Genomic DNA, 21,682 nt, shown 5'->3' with positions numbered 1-21,682 from the left:
AGAGTGTCTGAGCTGCAGTTAATCTGTCTGAGTCGTGTCTCTCGATGCTTTCAGTTATTGTAGTTCACTGATTCATTTGTTAATTATTTCATTGATTGCAAAATTAAGATTTAGTCGCTATCGGCATGCGCCATCAGAAGAAAGAAACAGATGGAGAGATAAGGAGATAAAAAATGAAGGACAGGAGATTGAGGAAGATGAAAGGTTTGGAGGCAAGTTAGAGGTGAAGGAGCAGATTGGAAAGCATGGAGAGAGGGGAGAAAAGCTATCTCAGTGTTTCCTCCAGACCATCTGAAACAAATAAAAGAGCTGACAGAGACAGCAGAGACACACTTAGAGTGTCAGCGCTTTCCTTTAACTGAGAAAGAGGCCGAGGGAGAAAGGAAGAGGTATAGAGAGGGAGAAAGAGAGGGGAACCGTGTCTGGGCGCAAGCGGAGGGGGAGATGGAATTTGACAGAAGAGAAAATTGATTTTCTGGGATGAGATTTAGGTGTGATAGGCAAGCAGAGGGAAGGTGAGGAGAGGGGTGGAGTTCTGTAAATCTCCACCTGCTGGATCATAACCACAAGATGCAGAGAGGGAAAGACAGGCAGCCAGAACTTTTACTGTGACAGCAATTTGCAGCAACCAGATATCATTCATTTCCAAATAGATTTTCCAGTGACAGAAACAGTTGGCAATGAGATGTGCAAATGAGCAATGACGAGATACACAGCTACCAATAGGAGTGCAGACAGTGATCCACTGCCTAATAGAGATGGATACTCAAATCGAGGTAGAAAAACTGCTAGAAATCCACAGCACAGTTCCAACGATTAAATTGCTGTTAGTGTGAACAGGGCTTTAGAGAGTGAGACAGCCTTAACAGACTGAGATACTGATTTAAAGAGTGAGAATGGCAGAGGGATAAGGGGGTAGATGGTGAGAATGTTGGAGAGTGAGGCAGGGAGTGAGACAGGCAGAGATTGTAAGGTAGAGGGTGAGACAAGCAGAAGGCTAGTGAGGTAGATGGTGAGAATGTTAGATAGTGAAGTAGAGAGTGAGACAAGCAGAGTGATAGTGGAGTAGGGGGTGAGACATGCTGAGATTGTGAGGTGTATAGTGAGACAGGCAGAAAATGTGAGGTAGAGAGTGATACAAGCAGAGTGATAGTGGGGTATGGGGTGAGACATGCTGAGATTGTGAGGTATAGAGTGAGACAGGCAGAAATTGTAAGGTAGAGGGTGAGACAGGCAGAAGGCTAGTGAGGTAGATGGTGAGAATGTTAGATAGTGAGGTAGAGAGTGAGACAAGCAGAGTAATAGTGGGGTAGGGAGTGAGACATGCTTAGTGAGGTAGAGAGTGAGACAAGCAGAGTGATAGTGGAGTAGGGGGTGAGACATGCTGAGATTGTGAGGTGGAGAGTGAGACAGGCAGAGGGATAATGAGGAAGATGGTGGGAATTTTAGTGAGGTAGACAGAGATAAACACAGATACTGTAGTGAAAACCCGACAGACAGGGGGACTCAACTGAATTGAACTGAATCTAAACAAAACTAATCAAAATGAATCGTGGAGAGTGAGAAAGGCGGGGAGAATGATATACAGGCAGAGAGATAAAGAGGCTGAGCATGAAAGACGGGAAATAATGAAAGGATAAAGGTTAGAGAGGTAGAAGGATTTAGAGAGAAAGACAAAGAGAGCAAGACAGACAGAAAGAGCGTGAGACGGAGAGATAGTAAGGCAGTGTGTCAGACAGGTTTAGAAAGAACAGGATGAGACAGACAGTGAGTAGAAAATACTGGCAGAGAGAGAATGAGGCAAACAGTCAGAGAGAAAAGGGTTAGACAAGCAGACAAGCACAAGACAGGCAGAAAGTATATCCACTTTAGTGTAATAGTGTGTGCACATTCACACTGTGGATTATCAAGTTAGTATAAGAATGGAATGCACAAAGGAGGTCATACATGAGAGTAACACGGTACCTCCATATGAACCTCCTCCTGTGGCTGCCGTCTCTGATGACTCACAATCTCAGCCCATCTTTACCGCCACTGTGAAGAACAGACGACGCAGACACACAGGAGCGAGAGATAAAGCACGAGATCCTGCAATCAGCCTGAGACTGCGCGTTACAAAGAGCTTCCTCTCTCCCGCGTTTCCTGCGGCACCTCTGGAGTGCAGCAGACTAAGCGCTCCTCTCTCTTCTGCTCGCGATAAAAGTTTCTTGGCAGAACTAGAAAGGACACGGGTCGGGAAGAGATTCAGCTGACAAACTGCACACAGGCCTCGGAGCGAACAGACCAAAATAAGCTCCACAGGCACGAATGAGAAACAACAGCCCCGCAATACAAAGAGGAAAGACAGAGAGAGATCTGCTTTCTTTCAGCTGTCACTCAGATTGTCGCTGAATCATGCCAGCTCGACATGAAAGCTCTGAATGCTGTCAAGAATCTGCTGCTTTTCTGCCTGCGCATTTGTTAACTTTTTTTTTAACCTGTTGAGGTGCGAGTAATTCTGACAGACGTGGGTCTCGCTGCTTGCTTCTCTTTCTGTCTGAGTCTTTAGAAGCGCGTCTAAATCATTTCCTCAGGGCTCCAATGATTGAATGACTGAAATAAAACACACACAGTTAAACGGATTTTGTTAAAGTACCAATTAGATCTGTCACCCAGTTCCTATAATCTACTCACAGAAAATCATTTTGTGGTACTTTCTATGAAGGCTTTGTATATGATATTATACACTGTATTGTATTATCATAAATAAATAAAATAACGGATTTTGTTGTACATTCTACGAGAAAATACTGTTTCGGTCTTTCGACTGCAAAATTTCACATTCAATGCAGTGTTTTTGAAACACTTTACAATAAGGTTAGTTAACTACATTATTCAACATCAGATAGGAATAAACAACACTTCTACAGCATTTATTAATCTTATTGTTCATTTAAGAATTGATTAATGCACTATTAAAATCAAGTTTTGTTTAATAACGTGTTTGCACTGTGAGCTAACATGAACAAACAATGAACAACTGTATTTGTATTAATAAAGAGTGTAGTTAATTTAGTGTTCATTGTCCGTTCAGGTTAATTAATACATGAACTAATGTTAACAAATGGCGCCTTACTGTAAAGCGTTTCTTTGTAAATAACTGAAATTTGCTAGCAATGGAAATTGTTTCTGCGCTTATTTTCACATTGTGTCACAAGTAAATAAATGTGCAAGCAGGCCATATGGAGATGTCTTTGAACAATGACTTTTCAAATAATATTGCAGAGTTATTGCTGCAGTCGGGGGAACATTTCTGATATTGGGAGGATTGCATGTGAGAGACACTGAGACTAATTTTATACACGCACACTTGCGGCTGTGACATATATCAGACTGTGGATCAAATGCAAGAGTCCTGTGAGCGACAGATGGCTTCTCAGTCAGTCAACATCAATCAGTCATGCAATCAATATAGATGACTAGGCTGTCTGTGTTTTTTTTTAACTAATAAACTACTTTATCTTGCAGCCTCTCCCTGCCTGTACCAGGTTTAACGGATCAATATCCTATATTTTAGATGCAGCATCGTTTAAAATAGTTACCGTGCAGCAGGAGTACAAAGTCCTCAAGCTTTTCATTTTCTGGCTTTCCCTTCCCCGTATATCTGCACTGTTTACACTCTTTCTCTGTCTCTCTCTATTGCTCTCTTTCTCTCTCAGCCATGAATCTGTTGGGGCTCAACTGGCAGCTGAAACCCGTGGTTGGTCCCATGTTGAACAACGGCTTGGGAGCCGGGCTGCCCAGCAACAGTGACGTAGCAACAGCGCCCTCTGGAGGCAGAGGTGAGCAGCACAGCCTCACAGCACGCTGCAATCCCGCACGCGCTTTTCGATGAGAAGCATGTCAGGATCGTAACAGAATAACACAAAGGGGGGGTTTATAGAAAAAACTATAAACTACGTTCAGAAAAAAAGTCAGTTGTGCTGAAACCTCCACTGCCCTGTATATCAATTTGTTTCCAGCTTGTACTCATTTTGATTTGTGTTTAGTAATTTGCTTCTCTGTCGCACACCGAGGTCCCATTATGACAGCACATTTATGCCCACACACACTTCTCTGCCTGCTTCCACGATCGACAAGGGACATTATTCTCTGGGCTTCATTTCTGTAGCCGTCTGACAAGTCATAAGAAACCAAGTAACCATGTGATTAGGTAGAGCAGCAAGGCATTGTGGGCCAGTGGTGCAGGGGAGGTGATTATTTTTCAAAAACAGTGTGTGAAACGGTAAGTGTTACGCAACGGGAAACATGTCTAAAGGGCTTTTCACACTGTGCTACCTAACCCTGGGTTATCGTCGTTCTAAATCCCTCTCTTAACCCTTGGTAAAAAGAAGGTTTTACAAGTGTTACTTGGATTGCGGTGCAGAGGCTACTAGATGCTTTGTATCCACATTCCTTGTGTTTGCATGCTTTGGACAATCACAGAAACACTGGGGATTGTATAAACAGTAGTTTGAGTGGGAAAAACATATTGGAAAAAGCATCAGTTGGACTGAAAAATAACCATTTTATTCTCATTTTTATATATATATATATATATATATATATATATATATATATATATATATATATATGAAGGCAATATGCAATAGGCCTACCTTTACGTAAGCAGGTTGCATGCGGTAGTCGTCTAAGAAGCTGACACCTCAAATATGGAAATAAGATGTTAACCTGGGGTTTATGTGTGTATGGTTTGAAACTTCAGTTTATGAGTACCCAGGATTAATTCTTAACCCCAGGTTGAAAAGTAGTGGGAAACATTTCTGTTTTTTCTGAGGGTTTAGAACGACCCATTCCATGTGCGATGAGCCCTGGTACACCTTCAGTAGTATCTCTATGCACATTTAATTCAGTGAATGCAATCTTGCTTTTTTAATACAGTTTTGTTTTTAGAAGCACAATATTCCTATTGAAGGCAAAGATGTTAAAAACACAGCTAATATATTTTTGAGACAGAAGGTCAAGTCATTTACATTGCAGTGTGGGATACTGTATTCTGTGCACTGTACTACAGTATTGTCTTTACTGCAAGAGAACTTGTTTATCTTGAGACGAGATGCGTAACAATTTGTGTATGGTAATAATCCTACACAATTAGCACAAAATCTACTGATAATTCAGATTTTTCCATTCAGGAATCGGATTTTTGATTGAAATGATGTAGATTGCAAACAGAAGCTCATATATTTCTATACTTGCAAACCCTCGGCTTCTTTTCCCCCAGCTCTCTTACTCTCCAGGCTGTCTCTGTCTTGATCTCACATGCTCACAGATTCACAGGAAGTGTCCTAGAAAACACCACATCACCTCTGTATGAAGGACAACACAGTCTGTTCTCTCTCTCTCTCTCTCTCTCTCTCTCTCTCTCTGTCTCTCTCTCTCCTACAAAGCCTATTGACAGAGGCAGCATTTTAAATCATCAAGCAGACTACTTAATATGCAGAACTTTGAGCAAAGTCTGCGTCATACAACTTTCACGAAAATCGGTCCTAGAATGCATTGCAAGGAACTTAGTGAAACATTAAATGCTGCCTTCACAATATCGTAAATATGAATTTCCTAATCAGAAACCGGGCAGCCTCTTAAGTTTTATTTACTACTGAAAACTCTTGAGATAGATTTTATAGCAGTTTCTGAGTTGGGCGGGCATGGTGGAAGGGGATATTGATCGCTGCTGTCAGTGATATTCTTTATTAGTTTTTTCAACAACCAGTGTCCTGTCGTTAAAGTGGTGCCTGTTTATATATACGAACAATCATTTGAAGCATATTGAACAGTGAAATATGCATGTATTTGACTGAAATTCCAGAATCAGCTGACTGTCCAGCACGGTGAATGTTTATGTTGTAGTACTTTGTCCTTTCCGACAGCAAAGCACTTGAGGGCAATGAGCTCGTACTCGTGGTTTTGCAAGGGAGTTTATAAATGGGACATTTCCGATAGCGCATGAAAACAGCATAAATCCAAGATGGCGGACAACGATATAAAAATGTCTCAATAAAAATATTTGATTGAAACCTGAAAAGTATCGCTGTCACAGTGTAATAACAAAATGCTGTTTCCCCGCCTAAACACTTGATTGTTCTGTGTAGTTTGTTTAATACCGTGTTATCATGCTCCATTGAAATCAATTGCGAGTCAAGTCTTCCATGCAAAGCTCAGTTTGTCGCAGGCTACATAGTGTGTGCCTAATTAGTGAGGGTAGGATGTTAGGATGCTGACTTTTTAGGTTGTTTACTCCTCTTTAAAACCAGAGTAAACATATTTTCTCACTGTCTAGTTTTCCCTTTCCTTTCTCCTCAGCGCTACGTAAACATATCTAACTCTGTGATTACATATAGATTGTGGCGTAATGGTTTGCTGTGTTTTTGTGCGAGCGTGTGGGTAACAGTGAGATTGTGAGCTTTGAAACAGCTCTTCACCTCAAGTGTTTCAATCTGAACTCAGCGTGTCGGTGTCAATTCCATCCATATAAATATGTCTTTTCTCTCGCTTTCTCCCTGTCGCTCTCGCTTTCTCTCACATGCAGACATAATGTATTCCACCTAAGAGTGAGATTTCATTAATCACACACAGACAAAGCTACAATACGGCTATGAGGCAGATGTTGCTGGTCGCTCTGTTTAGTTGTAGCGCCACATATAATAAGTCTTGTGTTGTGCCATGTCTGGCTGTTTTTCTCTGTCTCTCTCATCCTCTGCTGCTTCTTTGTGTATAGCTGTTATCCTACCTTATTGTTTGGCATATTGTGTTGAGATGCTCTTATCTGGGCTTCTGCGGGATGATTTGATGCTCTGGTCTGATCTGTGAAATGATTTGTGCGTGCTTCTGCCTGCTGGCTACATTAGCTTATGATTGGCCTCTCTGCACTCGGCTGGATTCTGTTACGGTACTTGATGCTGTGCTTAGACACTCAGATTCAGATGTCCTTTATCTCCACGATAGCTCTGATACGAAACCTACAGTAGCGTGCTCCCTCTCTAGGGGTCTGTGTGTGTTTTTTTTTTTGGCCTTCTAATTCAGTAAAATTCTCATTGTATTCTGCTTGCGTTACATTTCTTTCTATAAACATGCATTTCAACATACGTTTTTTTGTTTAATTTTCACTACTGTTTTTGAAAGACGCCTCTTATGTTCACTAAGGATGTATTACATATAAAATAACTTTAGTGTCACACGATCCTTCAGAAATCATTCTAATACGCAGATTTGCTACTGAAGAAACTTTGTTTTATCATTTTCGAAAATAGGTGTGTTGCCTGATGTTTTGTAGAAACCACAGTACAATTTTGTTTTAGGTGTATTTAATAGCTACAAACTTCAAAAGGACAGAATTTATTTGAAAATGTAACATATGTAATATTGTAAATGTCTTTACTGACACTTTTGATCATTTGTCATAAATAAAATGATTGAATTCATTATTTTCGTTATTTAAATAATTAAAAAATATGGACGTTGTATATGCAAGCCCAATATAGATTTTGTGTAATTGTAAGAATAAATGAACTTGCTGCCTAAATGTCAACATCTGCAAAATAAAATGTGATGAGTATGGAAAAACTAAAAATAAAACAAAATAATTAATGAATAAATAAATTATAAATGCAGAATAAATTAATGCATATTTTATATATATTAATGCATATTTTATATATATATATATAACTTTTGTATGACACTGTAGAGTAATAAGTCACTTATGAAATTTAGAAGGTAAGCTGTCTGTGTAGTCAGCAAGGTATGTTTTGGAACAGAGCTATTGTGTTTTGTCGTGAAATAAAAGTGGACTATTGCTTCAGCCATGGCCACAGACTGATTGTTCCTTCCCTAAGGAAATTCTCATTCGTCCGGCCTCCCTCGCTCTCTTTTTTTTTTTCTTTCTTTAGATCTATTTCTCCTCCGTCCGTGCTGTTCTGTATTAATGAGGGGGGCTATTTCATCTCCTGTTGCGGTGGCTCCGTCCTGATTGTGTTTTCATTGTTCTTTATTTCCTCACCATTTTTCACAGGTTTTCTCTGTCAGGGCTGCAGTCTCCAGTGTAGATCTGACCTGATTACAGGGGAGCTGTTTTCGTGTGTGTGTGTGAGAACATCACAACCGTAGGGACAGAGGGAATCTGTTGCACGCAACCTCCATTTACACTCGGCCATTGCCGCTAGCTACGAGCAAGAGATAGAGAGAATAAAAGATAGAGAGAGAGAGAGAAAGACAGAGAGGGAGAGAGCAACCATGGATTTTCCATTAAATGAAAAGTGGATAACAGCTTGTGTGATTATGTTGGTAAACAGGATGGTGGTGTTGACATGCGGTATGAGCCAAAGCCTGAGGGTGGAGAATACACGAACTCTCACTATAGAAGAGATTTCTCCGTCAGCCTGAGAGTCCACAAACACCAGAGTCAAAAAAAGAGGGGGAGAGAAAGTGAAGTAGAGGATAAGTGAAAAATCAACAGGTTCCTGTTTCGCTTTCAGAAATAGGTTCCTCGCAGCAACCTAAAGAAACAAAGAGCCTGTAAGGATTCACCAGCAGTATAGAATATTTATAATATAAAGTGTTTGGGGGCAGTAAGAAGCAAACACGCGTTAAAGGAATAGTTCACACAAAAATGAAAATTCTGTTAAAATGATTCATCCCATTCTTGTATAGTATTTTTTTTAAGTCAATGGTGGCCAAAAACAGCCAATCTTGCTTTGTGTTTGGCAGAACAAAGAAATTAATACGGGTTTAGAACTACTTGAAGGTGAGTTAATGATGACAAAATATTTATTTTTAGGTGAACTTTTGATCAAACATGACAGTGAAGATATTTGTTAGAAATATATTTCAACTAAATGCTGTTATTTACAGTGTTTTCAACAGAACTACTGTATTTTACTGTATTTTTGTTTAAATTAATCCAGCAGGAAAAGATGTCAAAAACAAACCCCGAACTCGGTACATGACTGAGAAAAAAAAAAAGATCCTGTCATCCTACATTTTTTTCTTTGAATAAACCATTTCACCCGAAACGCATCACATCATGAAAGTAAAATGCTTTATGAACACTGTTCGACATTAAGAGTGTAGTTCTGAAAACCAAATCTCAGTCAGAATCCTAGATCACACTTTAAGATTTATATCATGTGATAATTCCAATAAAGCTCAGCTCGCAGAAGCGACCATTAACTTTTCATCTTTATAAGTTATTCCTTCTTCTGCGAGCCGCGTTTGAAAAACCAGGCTCAGATATTCAACAAAGAAGCCCCTATTCCCTGGCTCTCTCTGGCTCTCTGCTGTTTATCGTGATACACTCTCGACTTTCTTTGCGCTGGGTGGGTACAGTGAGGTTATGGGAAAAAAATCAAAAAATCAGGAAGTAGCATTTGTGTTTTTCGGTTTCCATCAGATAAGTGTCTCCCAGAGAGAAAACACATTTGTGCCATTTCCTTTTGTTTTCAGTTTTCAAAGCGGCTACCTCTGAATCTATAAACAAGGGGCAGTTGCAGCACAGCCGAGGTGAGAGATTGATTTTTGTTTTATGCTTTCCTCTCTGTCTCAGGGCCATGGGCCTCTCGCAACAGCAGCATAGATACGGGCAGCCTGGAGGTGGGCAGGCGCGTGACCCAGGAGGTGCCTCCCGGGGTGTTCTGGAGATCCCTGATGCACCTCAGCCAGCCTCAGTTCCTCAAGTTCAACATCTCCTTGGGCAAGGATGCGCTGTTCGGGGTTTACATTCGCAAAGGGCTGCCTCCGTCCCATGCACAGGTGCACACACGCTTTTCTATTTACAGTGAGGCCACTCTGTGAAGTTCTTTCAGGGAAAGGAAAAAAACCCTCTTTCATCCCAACAGTGGATCAATCAGTCATTGCAAACACATTTTAGAAGTCACCAGGTGTTAGATAAAATCATTCCTATAGCTCAACTTCAAAGTGTCTCGCTGTTTGATATGTATGAATGCTGTCAAACCACTTGAGATCTCGAAAAATAAAAACATCCCCTTTTATTTCCCTTGTTTGTGCGTTTCTCCCTCTGCAGTACGACTATATGGAGCGTTTGGATGGAAAGGAGAAATGGAGCGTAGTGGAGTCGCCCCGTGAGAGACGCAGTATTCAGACGGTGGTTCTGAACGAGGCCGTGTTTGTACAGTATCTGGACCCCGGCACGTGGCACCTGGCTTTCTACAACGACGGCAAGGAGAAGGAATCTGTCTCCTTTAGCACAGCTGTTCTGGGTCAGTTACACTGTACATTTTCACTCACCATATCACTCGACTGTGATATTTTTACTTGAGATGAGAAGATAGTAACTAATAATGATAATAGTAATAATGAAAATGTCGTCTGCATAAAATCAGTCCATTACAATGATTTTTTTTGAAGGATCGTGTGACACTGAAGACTAGAGTGATGGTTGCTGAAAATTCAGTTTTGCCATCATATGAACATATTACAATTGTATTACAGTTTTGCATTGTAATAATAATTCAAAATAGTATTGTTTTAATCAAATAAATGCAGCATTGGTAAGCATAGTTATACTAAATACATGCCAAATAGAATAGTAAAATAAGCACGCATTAAGTATTTATAAAAAATAAGAACATAACATTCAGATAAAAAGAGAACAGAATGCAAAATGAATTAATAAGAAAAACAATGTCCCTGAGAAACCTTTTTTATCAACCACTATTCAAAATATGCTTGTAGTATTATGTGTTGTGACACTAAATGGCACATGCTTTAACAAATGATTTAAACAGAAATTTGTTCAAGTTGTTTTTCATAAATGAGGTCTAATAAAAGACCAGTTAATTTTGAAACATTAACATTTTGGACAATTGGATTTATAGATTTTAGTCTCTATAGAATTACAGATGAATGCGTTCATGCCGTCTAGTAAAATGGAAATAATTAAATAATGTCAAGCTATTAATGTTATTTCATATATATTATTATCCACTTGAAATGAGATAAGCACCTCGTGGCTCTGTTCTATGAATATTCACATGCATGAATTCTACGAATAAGTGGTGTCTCTCCAATTAACCTTGCGCTAATCTACTGTGATATGGCCTACTTTCATTGCCGTGATATTACTCATGGCTAATGAAATGGTGTGTGACGCTGTTTGAATGGGCTGTATCAATAATGACCAGAGACCGCCACTCAGAAATAGAGCGAAAGAGGGACAGAAGCCTCAGCTGAGAGAGAGAAAGAGGGGAAGAATGCAGTACAGGACAAGATGAGAGCTGGATGTGGTGGTTACAGCTGTCATTACCATCAAAGTGGCCTTTTTTAGAAAGGTTTCATTCTTTTTACAGACTCTGTGCAAGAGTGTCCCCGCAACTGTCATGGTAACGGAGAGTGTGTGTCAGGAGTATGTCACTGTTTCCCCGGGTTCCATGGCATGGACTGCTCGAAAGGTAAGAGACACTCCAATTACACCCCAAACTCTGTCGTACAGCAAGAGAAAGAGCTTGAGGGGAAAAAAACATTGGCAGAGAGAGAAGTGAGAACAATTTTTACTTCCCTGTCACTCATACTAGCCAAATGGAGAATGATCCATTGATGTCATGTTTAAAATGATAGTTCGTCTAAAAATGATCATTTTGTCATCTTTTATTCACCTCTTGTCGTTCCAAATCTTTGTGATGATCCATTTTGGAAAGCCGCTGTTTTGAGTCATATGGACAAATTTTATGGCGCTTTTTTGGACCTTGACAGCTGAGACCTTGAAAAGAATGACTAACTTCAAAAACTCATCATTATACATCAGAAAGCCATACCGATTTACTTTAACAGGAAGATGAGTGAAAATGACAGTATTTTCATTTTTGGATAAACTGTTAGCATGACAGACATATTGAGATATGGCGTATGCTGGAGATTAAAGTTCTCTGTCCAGTCCTCATCCATCTTATTGTTATCATTTCTTCTTTTATCAATAAATAGTCAAAATAAACTGCAAATAGTGCAAAACCACATGCAGACTAGGGTCCAGACAGATATAAAGAAAAGCAAAGCATGCAAAAACACATGCAAGGGGGAACAGCAGTGAATTGTTGGCAGTATGGCACCAGCAGTGGGATTCAAAGAGCTGAGCACATCAAAGATGTGTGTTAATCTCAGCGGTCCCAATGGCTCTACACACTCAACAGCCTTGGGTTTAACCCAAGACTCCAGACACCCACTAGATGAGTGTGTATGTGTGTGCGTTTCTGACCTAGCTATACGTTTTGGGACCAATTGGATTATATAATTCCCAACTTAATTTATGGACCATCATGAGAAGGAAAATGGTTCATAAATAGACTACATCTTTATTGAACTGTGTAACTGCCAAAAGTTTGAGAGGTAAGAGATACCTCTCTAGTAATTAGAATTAGCTGAGAACAATAGTTGTACAATGTAAAGTCTCCCATTTAGATGGCGGTGTAAATACTTCCGTCCTTCATTGCCCAAAAAGTTCATTTGCACAGCGTAACTGAAAATACATTCACTGCATTTGCATGCTTTTCTTTTAAGAAGGTGCTTTAGTTCTATGACTCAGAGAAACTGAGATCTATATGTTAGTAGAGGTCTCTCTCTCTTTCTCTCTCTCTCCCTCTCTCTCTTTTCACAGGCTGATGATGAATGGTGGTTCATACAGCCCAATATCTCCCATTGTTCACCTGGGAAGCTCATGATTAATAGTTTTGTTACCGCAATGTTAAATTACATTTTCCTTCATTACAGTTTTCTCCAACCTTTCACAGCTGTCCACTCCCTCTGCTACTGCTGACCCTCTGTGTGTGTGTGTGTGTGTGTGTGTGTATTAATATCTTTACAATGCACAGAGCCTTGAGACTCTCATTGCAGAAATCACCCCAGGAAGTCTTTTTACACTGCTGGTTACTAGTACACATCTTTCATCAGGGCTTAAGAAGAGTGCTACTGGGTAGTGTAGTATAAAAAATCGAGACTCAGGTTCAGATGCAGGTGTGGATATGTGCAATGTGATTATTATGTTTTTCCAGTGCCGTGCTGTTGACATGTTTTTTGGACATTACTGCTCTTATTTATTTTATTCTAGAATGTGTTACTGTGGTTTTAGACAAGCTTTAATATTATTATATTTTTGGATATATACAGCATGTTAACATGATGCTTTTAGGTAATGTACAGTGTCGTAATATTATTTTGTTCTTAGGACATGTATCATGGTATTGTCATATTTTTGGACATGCACCATCATGACCTTACATTAAGTCCTATAATATTTGCATATGGTAATCTTTATGTTGAGGGAGTTTTATTTTGGTACTTTTCCTCATTTGTTAGTTATTAGGTTTATAGCTCCTGTTTAATGTTTAATTAATAAATCTTACCATCATAATTTCAGTTTGAAATCAAACTAAAGAGAATATTCCACCAAACTGATTATACTTTAATGAGTTTGGTGCCTAAAGCTTAAGGTTCAGTTCATTATTTTAAATCATATATTCTCAGTCTGAGGCTTTTCTAAACCCAGTGTTGTCAGATGTGTGCTCGGCCTTAGTTTTTTCCCCACAACTGCTAACCTGTTTCCCAGTCTCTTCATAAACTTATACATCATAAACTCTTCATAAACTTTGTAAACATGCTGAAAGTCACTCTTCCTATGCTGTCTTATTTCATGCTATTCAAGGGTCTTTAGAGGTAAAGTATTGCAAAAGAAATGAATAAGGAAACAATTCATGTAAAATCTTGTCTTGTCCTCTTTTTGTTTCTTCCCAAGCGGCGTGCCCGGTCCTCTGCAGTGGAAACGGTCAGTATGACAAGGGATCATGTATCTGCTATAGCGGATGGAAAGGTCCAGAATGCGATGTTCCCATCAGTCAGTGCATCGACCCCCAGTGTGGCGGTCATGGCACGTGCACAGAGGGCACATGTGTTTGTTCTCTGGGCTACAAAGGAGACAACTGCGCTGAGGGTAAGTGTCTGTGTGTAATAGTGTAACTTCGTGTAGATGCAGCTTCTTTTTCAATGGCTTAATAATATCCTCTGGGGCTGTAATAGCTGCATTCTGTGCCTGTGGTTACTTGAAAAGGGAAACGTACATTTTCACATATTCATACAGTCATTTTTGGCTGTTTCCCCAGATTCACTGGTAGGTCTTAATGGGCTCCTACAAAAACACCTCTCAGAGATGAGTAAAAAGCTAGAAAATGTATTGATCTGGGTGGTGAGAACAATAGTTTCGTTTTTGATTCATTTTTGTGTGTTCTGTAGAGTTCAGTGGCTCTTGGGTAAGACAGTGACTGGCAATAAGAGAGAGAAAAAACTAGAGTCCCAGGTGTCTAAAAATGGAAAGGGAAGAGAAAGAAAAAGGTAGAGAGAGAGAAGAGAAAAGATGAGGTATAAGAGGACAAAAGGAGAGACTGGGATGAAAACAGCTAACAAACATAGAAATAGGTTGATGGAGTTTCAGAAAGTCTTTGCTGCTCATTACAGAGAGAGTGATGGCAGCTAAACAAACAGAACAACAGAATAAAAGCCTTGCATATTAATGCTTTCTAATTCTCATTCTCTAAAATGCTAATTCATTATCAACAGTCTGGCATCAAGTCTATATTAAAGTTTTTAGAGTGGGATTACAGATTTTTTAATGAATTGTTCACATAAAAATGAAATTTTTGTCACATTGTGATTACAGTTTTTATGTAACACAAAAAGGTTAATGTTCATGCTGTTATTTTCAATAAAATGAAAGCATATATTGAACCTAATGACAGATGGTAAAAATATGTTCTTACAAAATTCAACATATTAATAGTATCTAACTTAAAATCTAAAAATGCAAGGGTTATGTTTAAGGGATAGAAAATATCATTAACTCAGTAAGAATAAAAGTCGATGGAAATTTCACACCATGGCAGAAAAGCAAATGTATGTGTGTAAAATAAAAGAGAATGATTTTAGTGGGTCATGAGGAACACAAGGTCAGCACTTTTGCTCCTTTCATTTTTTTTCGTGCCGTTCTAAGATTTTTCAAATCAGATATTCATCACAGCAGAGTCACTCAAACAATTTACCTGAAGTGCCGGTGACACGGAAATCGATATCTGTGATGTGCAGTTTCTGCAGCATAAACATTTGGCATGAATGGCTTTATGTGCGTGAGGGGAAAGGAGCAGCACTTCTGTCAGCCGAGGGGGGCTGAGACAGGGGTGTCACGCAGGGCACCTCAGGGCCGGGTAATTTGTCAAATAGCTTTCTCGCACTTTTCATGGCCAGAACTCTTCTTTCGCTCAGCAGTCGATATCAATTTTTTGAGGCCCCCCGGATGGAACATGTGAGAGACAGGGTCAAAGTCAAAAAGAGCGAGGAAGGGAGAGTAAGACAGACAGACGGAGATGCTGAGAAAGTGAGGGTTTGAGAGGTGAGTGTGAAAGGCTCTAGACAGGAAACTGCCATTCTCACACTTAAGGTGTGGGATATTGATTTTTCATGCTTACATGAAAGACATAGTATGTGCTTGTGCATGCCTTCTTCAGAATCCCAGATATATGTGAATATGCATCTTTTTTTCAGCATTTACTAATTATTAATTTTGTTTTATTTTAAAATCACAAGTTGTGTTTGTTAACATTAATGTATTAGCTAACATGAACAAACAATGAACAATACATTTATTACCGTATTTATTAATCTTTACTAATGTTAGTTAATAAAAATACAGTCATTCAATGTTTAGCTCACAGTGAATTGACTGAGATTAATAATAATAATAGTAATTCAGTTCAGTAATTCATTTTAACTAATGAATCTTATTGTATAGTGCTACCTACCATCTTTCCTTTTCTTGACTCATCTTGCACTTAACTAATTTTATCCAATCAAATACAATCAAGAATAAAAAATGACTCTTTTGACTAGAAACAACAAGTAGCCAATTCAAAATAATGTCTGTGACAAACTAAAGGCTTGGTTTTTAAAAAAAACAAGAACAAGCCCTTTATTATTTCCCTAGCTCCCTTTTTGATAAAAATTGTCAACACTTTTGTTCGCAGTTGACTGCCTGGATCCGACCTGCTCAAATAATGGCATCTGTGTGAACGGAGAGTGCCACTGTAAACCAGGCTGGGGTGGACCAAGCTGTGAGCTGCCCAGAGCACAATGCCCAGATCAGTGCCATGGTCATGGTGCTTTTATTCCAGACACAGGCGTCTGTAGCTGTGACCCCAATTGGATGGGCCCTGATTGTTCTGTTGGTCAGTCTAAATGTTTGATTAGATCTCAGTAATACAAATGTTTCATTTCATTATACCTGATTTTTTAATGTGTAATATGTAAACAGTGGTTTTACTGCTTCATTTCTCCACACAGAGGTTTGCTCAGTGGACTGCGGGACACACGGCGTATGCATGGGTGGCTCGTGCCGCTGCGAGGAAGGCTGGACGGGTGCGGCATGCGACCAGCGTGTGTGTAACCCGCTCTGCGTGAAGCACGGCACCTGTAAGGATGGGAAGTGCGAGTGTGAACAGGGCTGGAATGGAGAACACTGCACCATCGGTAGGCATACGCCCAGACCCGACCCGGAACTGCATCATCCTATACCCACTTTTAAAACAGCACTATATCTAGTCTGCCTCTACTGCTCTTTTAAGCATTATATAGAATCCCTCCGTTTTTCTGTGCTTCAAGCTTAATGTGAGAGGGACCTGTTTTTGAATCATCCTTGTTGGTCCCAGGGCAACAATATTAGGAAAGGGTTAGACCTGGGGAATTTTTTGTCTAAATTATGGTTTGGGCTTGGAGTGTCCAAACTCGCTGTTGAAGCGCCACTAGATTTGGCTCCAACTCAAATGCCTGGAAGTTGGTAGTATGCCTACAAAGACCTTGATTAGCTGGTTTAGATGTGTTTTATTGGAGTTGGAACTAAACGCTAGAGGACATCGGCCATCCTGAAGCAGGATTGGACACCCCTGGTTTGGGCAATGGCTTCTTAAGGACCAGCAAAGGATGTTTATCCAGGAACATGACCTACTTGCATGCAGCTCAGGGATTTAGGAGAACTTCAGGAAAAGTTTATGCTAGTGATTTTTCTCTTGACTGATCCATCAGGATGGGATATATAGTACATGACTCTAAACCCATTAATATTAAGGCCATGCTCCAAAAGCTGCTCAAAACTCCTGTGGTCCACATTTTGGTATAAATCCAGAGGGTTTGCAGTCTGAGTTCACAAAAGTGTGCATCAATACATACTGTAGCAGCAACAAAGAAGACCAACATGAGCACCTATCTAAATTATGAAAATTTAAAAATTGGATAACACCTTTCAGCACACCTCACCAGCAAATCAATCTGAGGGGTCACTATAGAAACATCCAAGGAGGTGTATTGGGGCTAAACTGCACAGGAAAACAACCATTTAGGAGCAGGATTGAACACCCCTTCCCTACGTTCCCTACGTACAGAAACATTGACAGCAAGTACGAATCAAGTGCATCATTTGACCCAAATCTCTGAAAGGGATGTCTATAGTATTTGAAGGTAGATGAGAATAAACTAAAAGTTTGACTTAGAATCAGTTTGAAAGTATTTTCCCATAAGCTTAGACAAGTTGTAAATAGGCCATAAGAAAGACCAAGGTGAAATCAGTAGCCACAGGGTCAGTAGGTGTAAGAGTATGTGGTGGGGGAATTAGGCTGTTCCTCTGTCTGCTGTTGGACTGAGAACAGAGTTAGTCGTGTTTGATCACGCCTCACACAGCGGAGGCAGATGTGTGGGCTGCTGGGTAATGAACAGTCCTTGCGGAGTAGCGGCAACTGATGAAAGGTAGAGGCGTCTTCACCTTGATAAGTCACACCTCTTTTTGTCTCGACTTCTTTCTCTCAAAAATAGACTCAAAAGCCAGAGTTTTCCTTTCTCTCATCATCTGTGGATATGTGTGTGCATGTTTGTCTGTCACTCCAAAGATGACACGAGCGACAAAGACTGAAAGTGCTTTGCCTTTAATCCTTTTCCCCATTGTACGCCACAACAGGAAGCCTGTCTGCTTATTGTCTCCAAATTCTTTCTGTAGGCTAAAAAAGCCTTGTAAACGGCTTCCATCTTCAGTTTCCATTTTTATTTCTCAGAATTTCTTCTGTTTCTAACTGATTCAAATGCAACACATGTATTCATTTGTCTTCTTGTTATGACGCATTTTTGTTTCCTCTGAATGTCCTCTCTGATGCAGACTTTTGGGATGGAAGTATTGAAGGTATTGTACCTCGTCGTACTGTGACTAGTGCTAGCTGCACTTTAGTCTGGTCGTGAGCAACCCTCCCCCCGCGTCTGATAGCTTGGCTGCATAACGATTGTGTGCTTCTGTTTGTAGAGTAGCCGTTGTGGAGTAGAATGTCGTGTCGAGTAGGTTCATAGTGCTAGTCTGTGTTCTTCAGCGTGTGTGTTTCTATTCTTGTTGTCAGATGATGATAGTATAGCTGTAATCATCTGTTTTGCACCTTGTTGCTTTTTAAATGTCCCTCTCTTACAGCATTAACCGAGCTACATAGTGTCCAATCTGTCTGATCCACTTAGAACAATGACTTTTCAATCTTTCAGATTGTGGGGTAATACTATACAGATTGACCTTGCTATACATATCATTTTACAGATAGTAAATAGACATCCTAAAGGTCTACCACAAGTTATTACAGAAACAGTCTCACTAGACTAAACAGAGGGTAAATGTCTTGCTCAAGCTGTTGATTGAGCTAAAGCACAATTCATAACATATAACATATAAATCTCAATACCAGTGCAACCAGTTCCACTCGGCCCGCTCCAAAGGGAGCTCAAACCGGCAACAGACAGCATTGAGTGCCTCTTGAAACCCTGGGGAGTCATTTACCTGCACAACTCCCCCTAGTCTTAGATTTCATCCAAAAATATCTTAATTTGTGTCCCAAAGATGAACAAGGGTCTTACTGGTTTGGAACAGTGCGAGTAATTAAAGACAGAATTTTCATTTTTGAAAACGAATAAGCCCTTTAAGTATTAACATTGGTGTTCACCACAGTAATGCAAGATATCTTAAATATGCACAACAGCACCATGCTTTAGAGATGCATTGAGTAAACAAATGCATTTGCATACTTGAGTGTTTCTTTTTGAGTCTTCCATTAACCTAAAAGTGTTTCTTTTTATAGTTATGGTTTATTTCTGCATCTTTGAAGGAATTTATTATGCAATAAAATGGCGCCATATACTTATTAAAGCACCAGTTTCTCTGAAGCAACACAAGGTTAAGAGCCTTGTTCAAGAGCAGTATAGTGAAGGATTCTCGAAGAACAGTGAAACTTCAAGTTAATAAACTCAAGCTGAAACCACTACAGTACACCACCCCCACTCCCTCCAACTTTTGAAGGAGCAGAGTTAAAGGCTGGGTCAACTACATGACTCTAAGCATAATGGGAATGCTTGCATTTAAGTAGACTGCAGTTTTAGCTAGAGCTAGAGTAGCACTCACCGGGACACATCAGCTCCTGGCAGTCTGTTTGAGTCTGCCTTTATGTTTGCACAGAACAGAGACGCAGGAGGCAAAGTCGTCCTACACTTCCATCAAGTCTGATTCAGACAAAAGAGTAAAATTACAGAGGACACTGCAGAGTGGAGACAAAGATCACATAGTATTTGCTCTACCTGAGGGATATAGATCACTACTGCGAGTAAAGGGATCGGAAGGGAGTGGATCCTAAGATAACTGTGAAATTTCATGAGCCATCAGTGCAGAGTGGGTCAAGAGCAGTGAGCAACAATTTTTACTGCACATATTCCAGCACACAGGGTGTAGGACCACAGGAGGCATGGTAATGACTTTGTCTCAGAGCCTGCATGAGTTCTAACTCATAGGATGAATACTAATGGTGGGGCAGAAGTGCGTGTGCTTTCCTGCGAAGGGGAGTGCGGTGTGTTTGCAGGGAGAGCAGGATAATGAGGAGTTTAACTGCAGGGCCTACAGTGATCACCTGAATGCTCATGCATCAGTGGACGAAAGCAAGTGTGGCACAAGAGCTAGTGACAATAGTTACTTGATTTAAATTCACATCTCTAATTGGCCAAAATGACTGCAGGTGAATGCCCGCTGGAGGCATGGACTTTGCGTGGATTTGAGTTGTTCTTGATTGGCTCATGAGTGGAAAGCGCGCCCACCATACAAGGACATACAAGTTATAACTGCACATATGAATATCCTTTTACGGGGGAGCGGCAGTTCTTAAAGTTGCAGTGCATATTTCTGCACCATTAGTCAATCCAAACAGAAATTGTAGGAAAAAAAAGTTCTAAACAGGTTTCTCAAACTCACTAATCTTATGAGAGAAGTTCAGAAACAATTTGAGTGAAAATTGTCAGTTTTCACTATTCCCATGCTGAAGTTTAGGATGTTATTTGACTTTGTAGTAGTACATGGAACACTATAGGCCAGGAAAACCCAGACAGAGGGCGTTTTATGCACTAGGTGCTCACTCCCTGTGGGCCTTTATCTGTCTCTTCCTAAGGCGAATTTGGGGGATTTATGAATCTAACCTTTATTTTATGACCTTTAAAGGCGAGAGGGCTGCAGGCCAGTGGATGGGATAGTTAGGTGGAGGACTGGATTTCTCTTCCATACGTTCTTTCTCCCGTAATATCCCATCCTTTGAGACTTTCTTTCTTTTCTTTCTTTCTTTAATCAATCCTGTCATTCTTTTCTTTTGCTGTTTTTTTTCCCTTTCCACCAATCCATCTGTCTCTTTCTATCCATCTCTCCATCCATCAACCGCTGACTGTTGCTATGCAGCGTGCTTCTTTCCCCATCTCACCTTTACGTACCTCTCTCATACCGTGTGCTCTGACCCATAACTCAAGGCAATCTCAGCTCCTTTTTAAGTAGATTACAATAGAGTCAACCCGCATTACTTTAGCCAGGTGGCTTAATAGTTTGTGAAATCCCACTTTATTCTAGTTAGTGTTCTGAGAATCGACTGGCCTTTGGCTTGAACGAGGGGCCCTGCTCAGTGCTGCCCAATGAGGAAGATCAATGGTCAGCATAGATTTTGCTGTCCTGGTGTTTCATAAGTATTTGGCTGCTTAAAATGGCAGCTCCATTTAAAAGGCAATCATTGCTAAGTGACTTTCCTCTCAGCTCAATATTGCGTGACAATCGATGCATAGCAGGCTGTTAATGTGGCATCTCAAGGACCCCAGACATTGAAAATTACATTAATTAAAGCAAGATTTTATTTGAGTCACAATGGATGCATGCGTTCCAGTGCATGCTGGGTTTTCACACTCCTCCAGTCGAGGCCATTTCATTTCACTCATCACAAATCATCTGAAGTGTCACCTGCGCCGGGTCAGCTGTCAATAATACTATATACCCTTGCGATAAAGGAAACTGGCTCCATCCAAAAGGCTGAGTTTCCAGGGTAACTATAAGCAGAGGCTGTGACACACTAACAGAAGTGCTAACTGTTGGAGATTGAACTCCGGGGCACCAGCAATGGTTTCTGATGACACAGTGTGATGTCGCAGCGTGGTTTTTGTTTTGCACCGAGGTAAGAAACGATGCCCACGGCAATGCTGAGATTTTTAGACCGCATGTTTTATTTACACGAAACTCCTGATGACTCGGAAATGTCAGGTCACGTCTCTAGGGGGCTTAATTATG

At 40.2% G+C, this 21,682-nt stretch overlaps 1 protein-coding gene across 4 annotated transcripts in view; it reads left to right on the top strand.

Moving 5' to 3' along the window:
• tenm2a (teneurin transmembrane protein 2a) overlaps positions 1 to 21,682 on the top strand; it is a 262,295-nt gene that overhangs the window by 219,917 nt on the left and 20,696 nt on the right. For all 4 annotated transcript variants that reach the window (XM_043257656.1, XM_043257658.1, XM_043257659.1 and 1 more), the window contains 7 exons: positions 3,699 to 3,821; positions 9,581 to 9,786; positions 10,058 to 10,253; positions 11,343 to 11,444; positions 13,778 to 13,972; positions 16,053 to 16,253; positions 16,369 to 16,554. In XM_043257656.1, the coding sequence (XP_043113591.1) occupies positions 3,699 to 3,821; positions 9,581 to 9,786; positions 10,058 to 10,253; positions 11,343 to 11,444; positions 13,778 to 13,972; positions 16,053 to 16,253; positions 16,369 to 16,554 (1,209 nt within the window). The remainder of the gene's footprint in view (positions 1 to 3,698; positions 3,822 to 9,580; positions 9,787 to 10,057; positions 10,254 to 11,342; positions 11,445 to 13,777; positions 13,973 to 16,052; positions 16,254 to 16,368; positions 16,555 to 21,682) is intronic.

Source organism: Puntigrus tetrazona, chromosome 14 (assembly GCF_018831695.1).
Source record: "Puntigrus tetrazona isolate hp1 chromosome 14, ASM1883169v1, whole genome shotgun sequence".
Lineage (NCBI taxonomy): Eukaryota > Metazoa > Chordata > Actinopteri > Cypriniformes > Cyprinidae > Puntigrus > Puntigrus tetrazona.
This window is presented reverse-complemented; position numbering and strand designations above follow the sequence as displayed.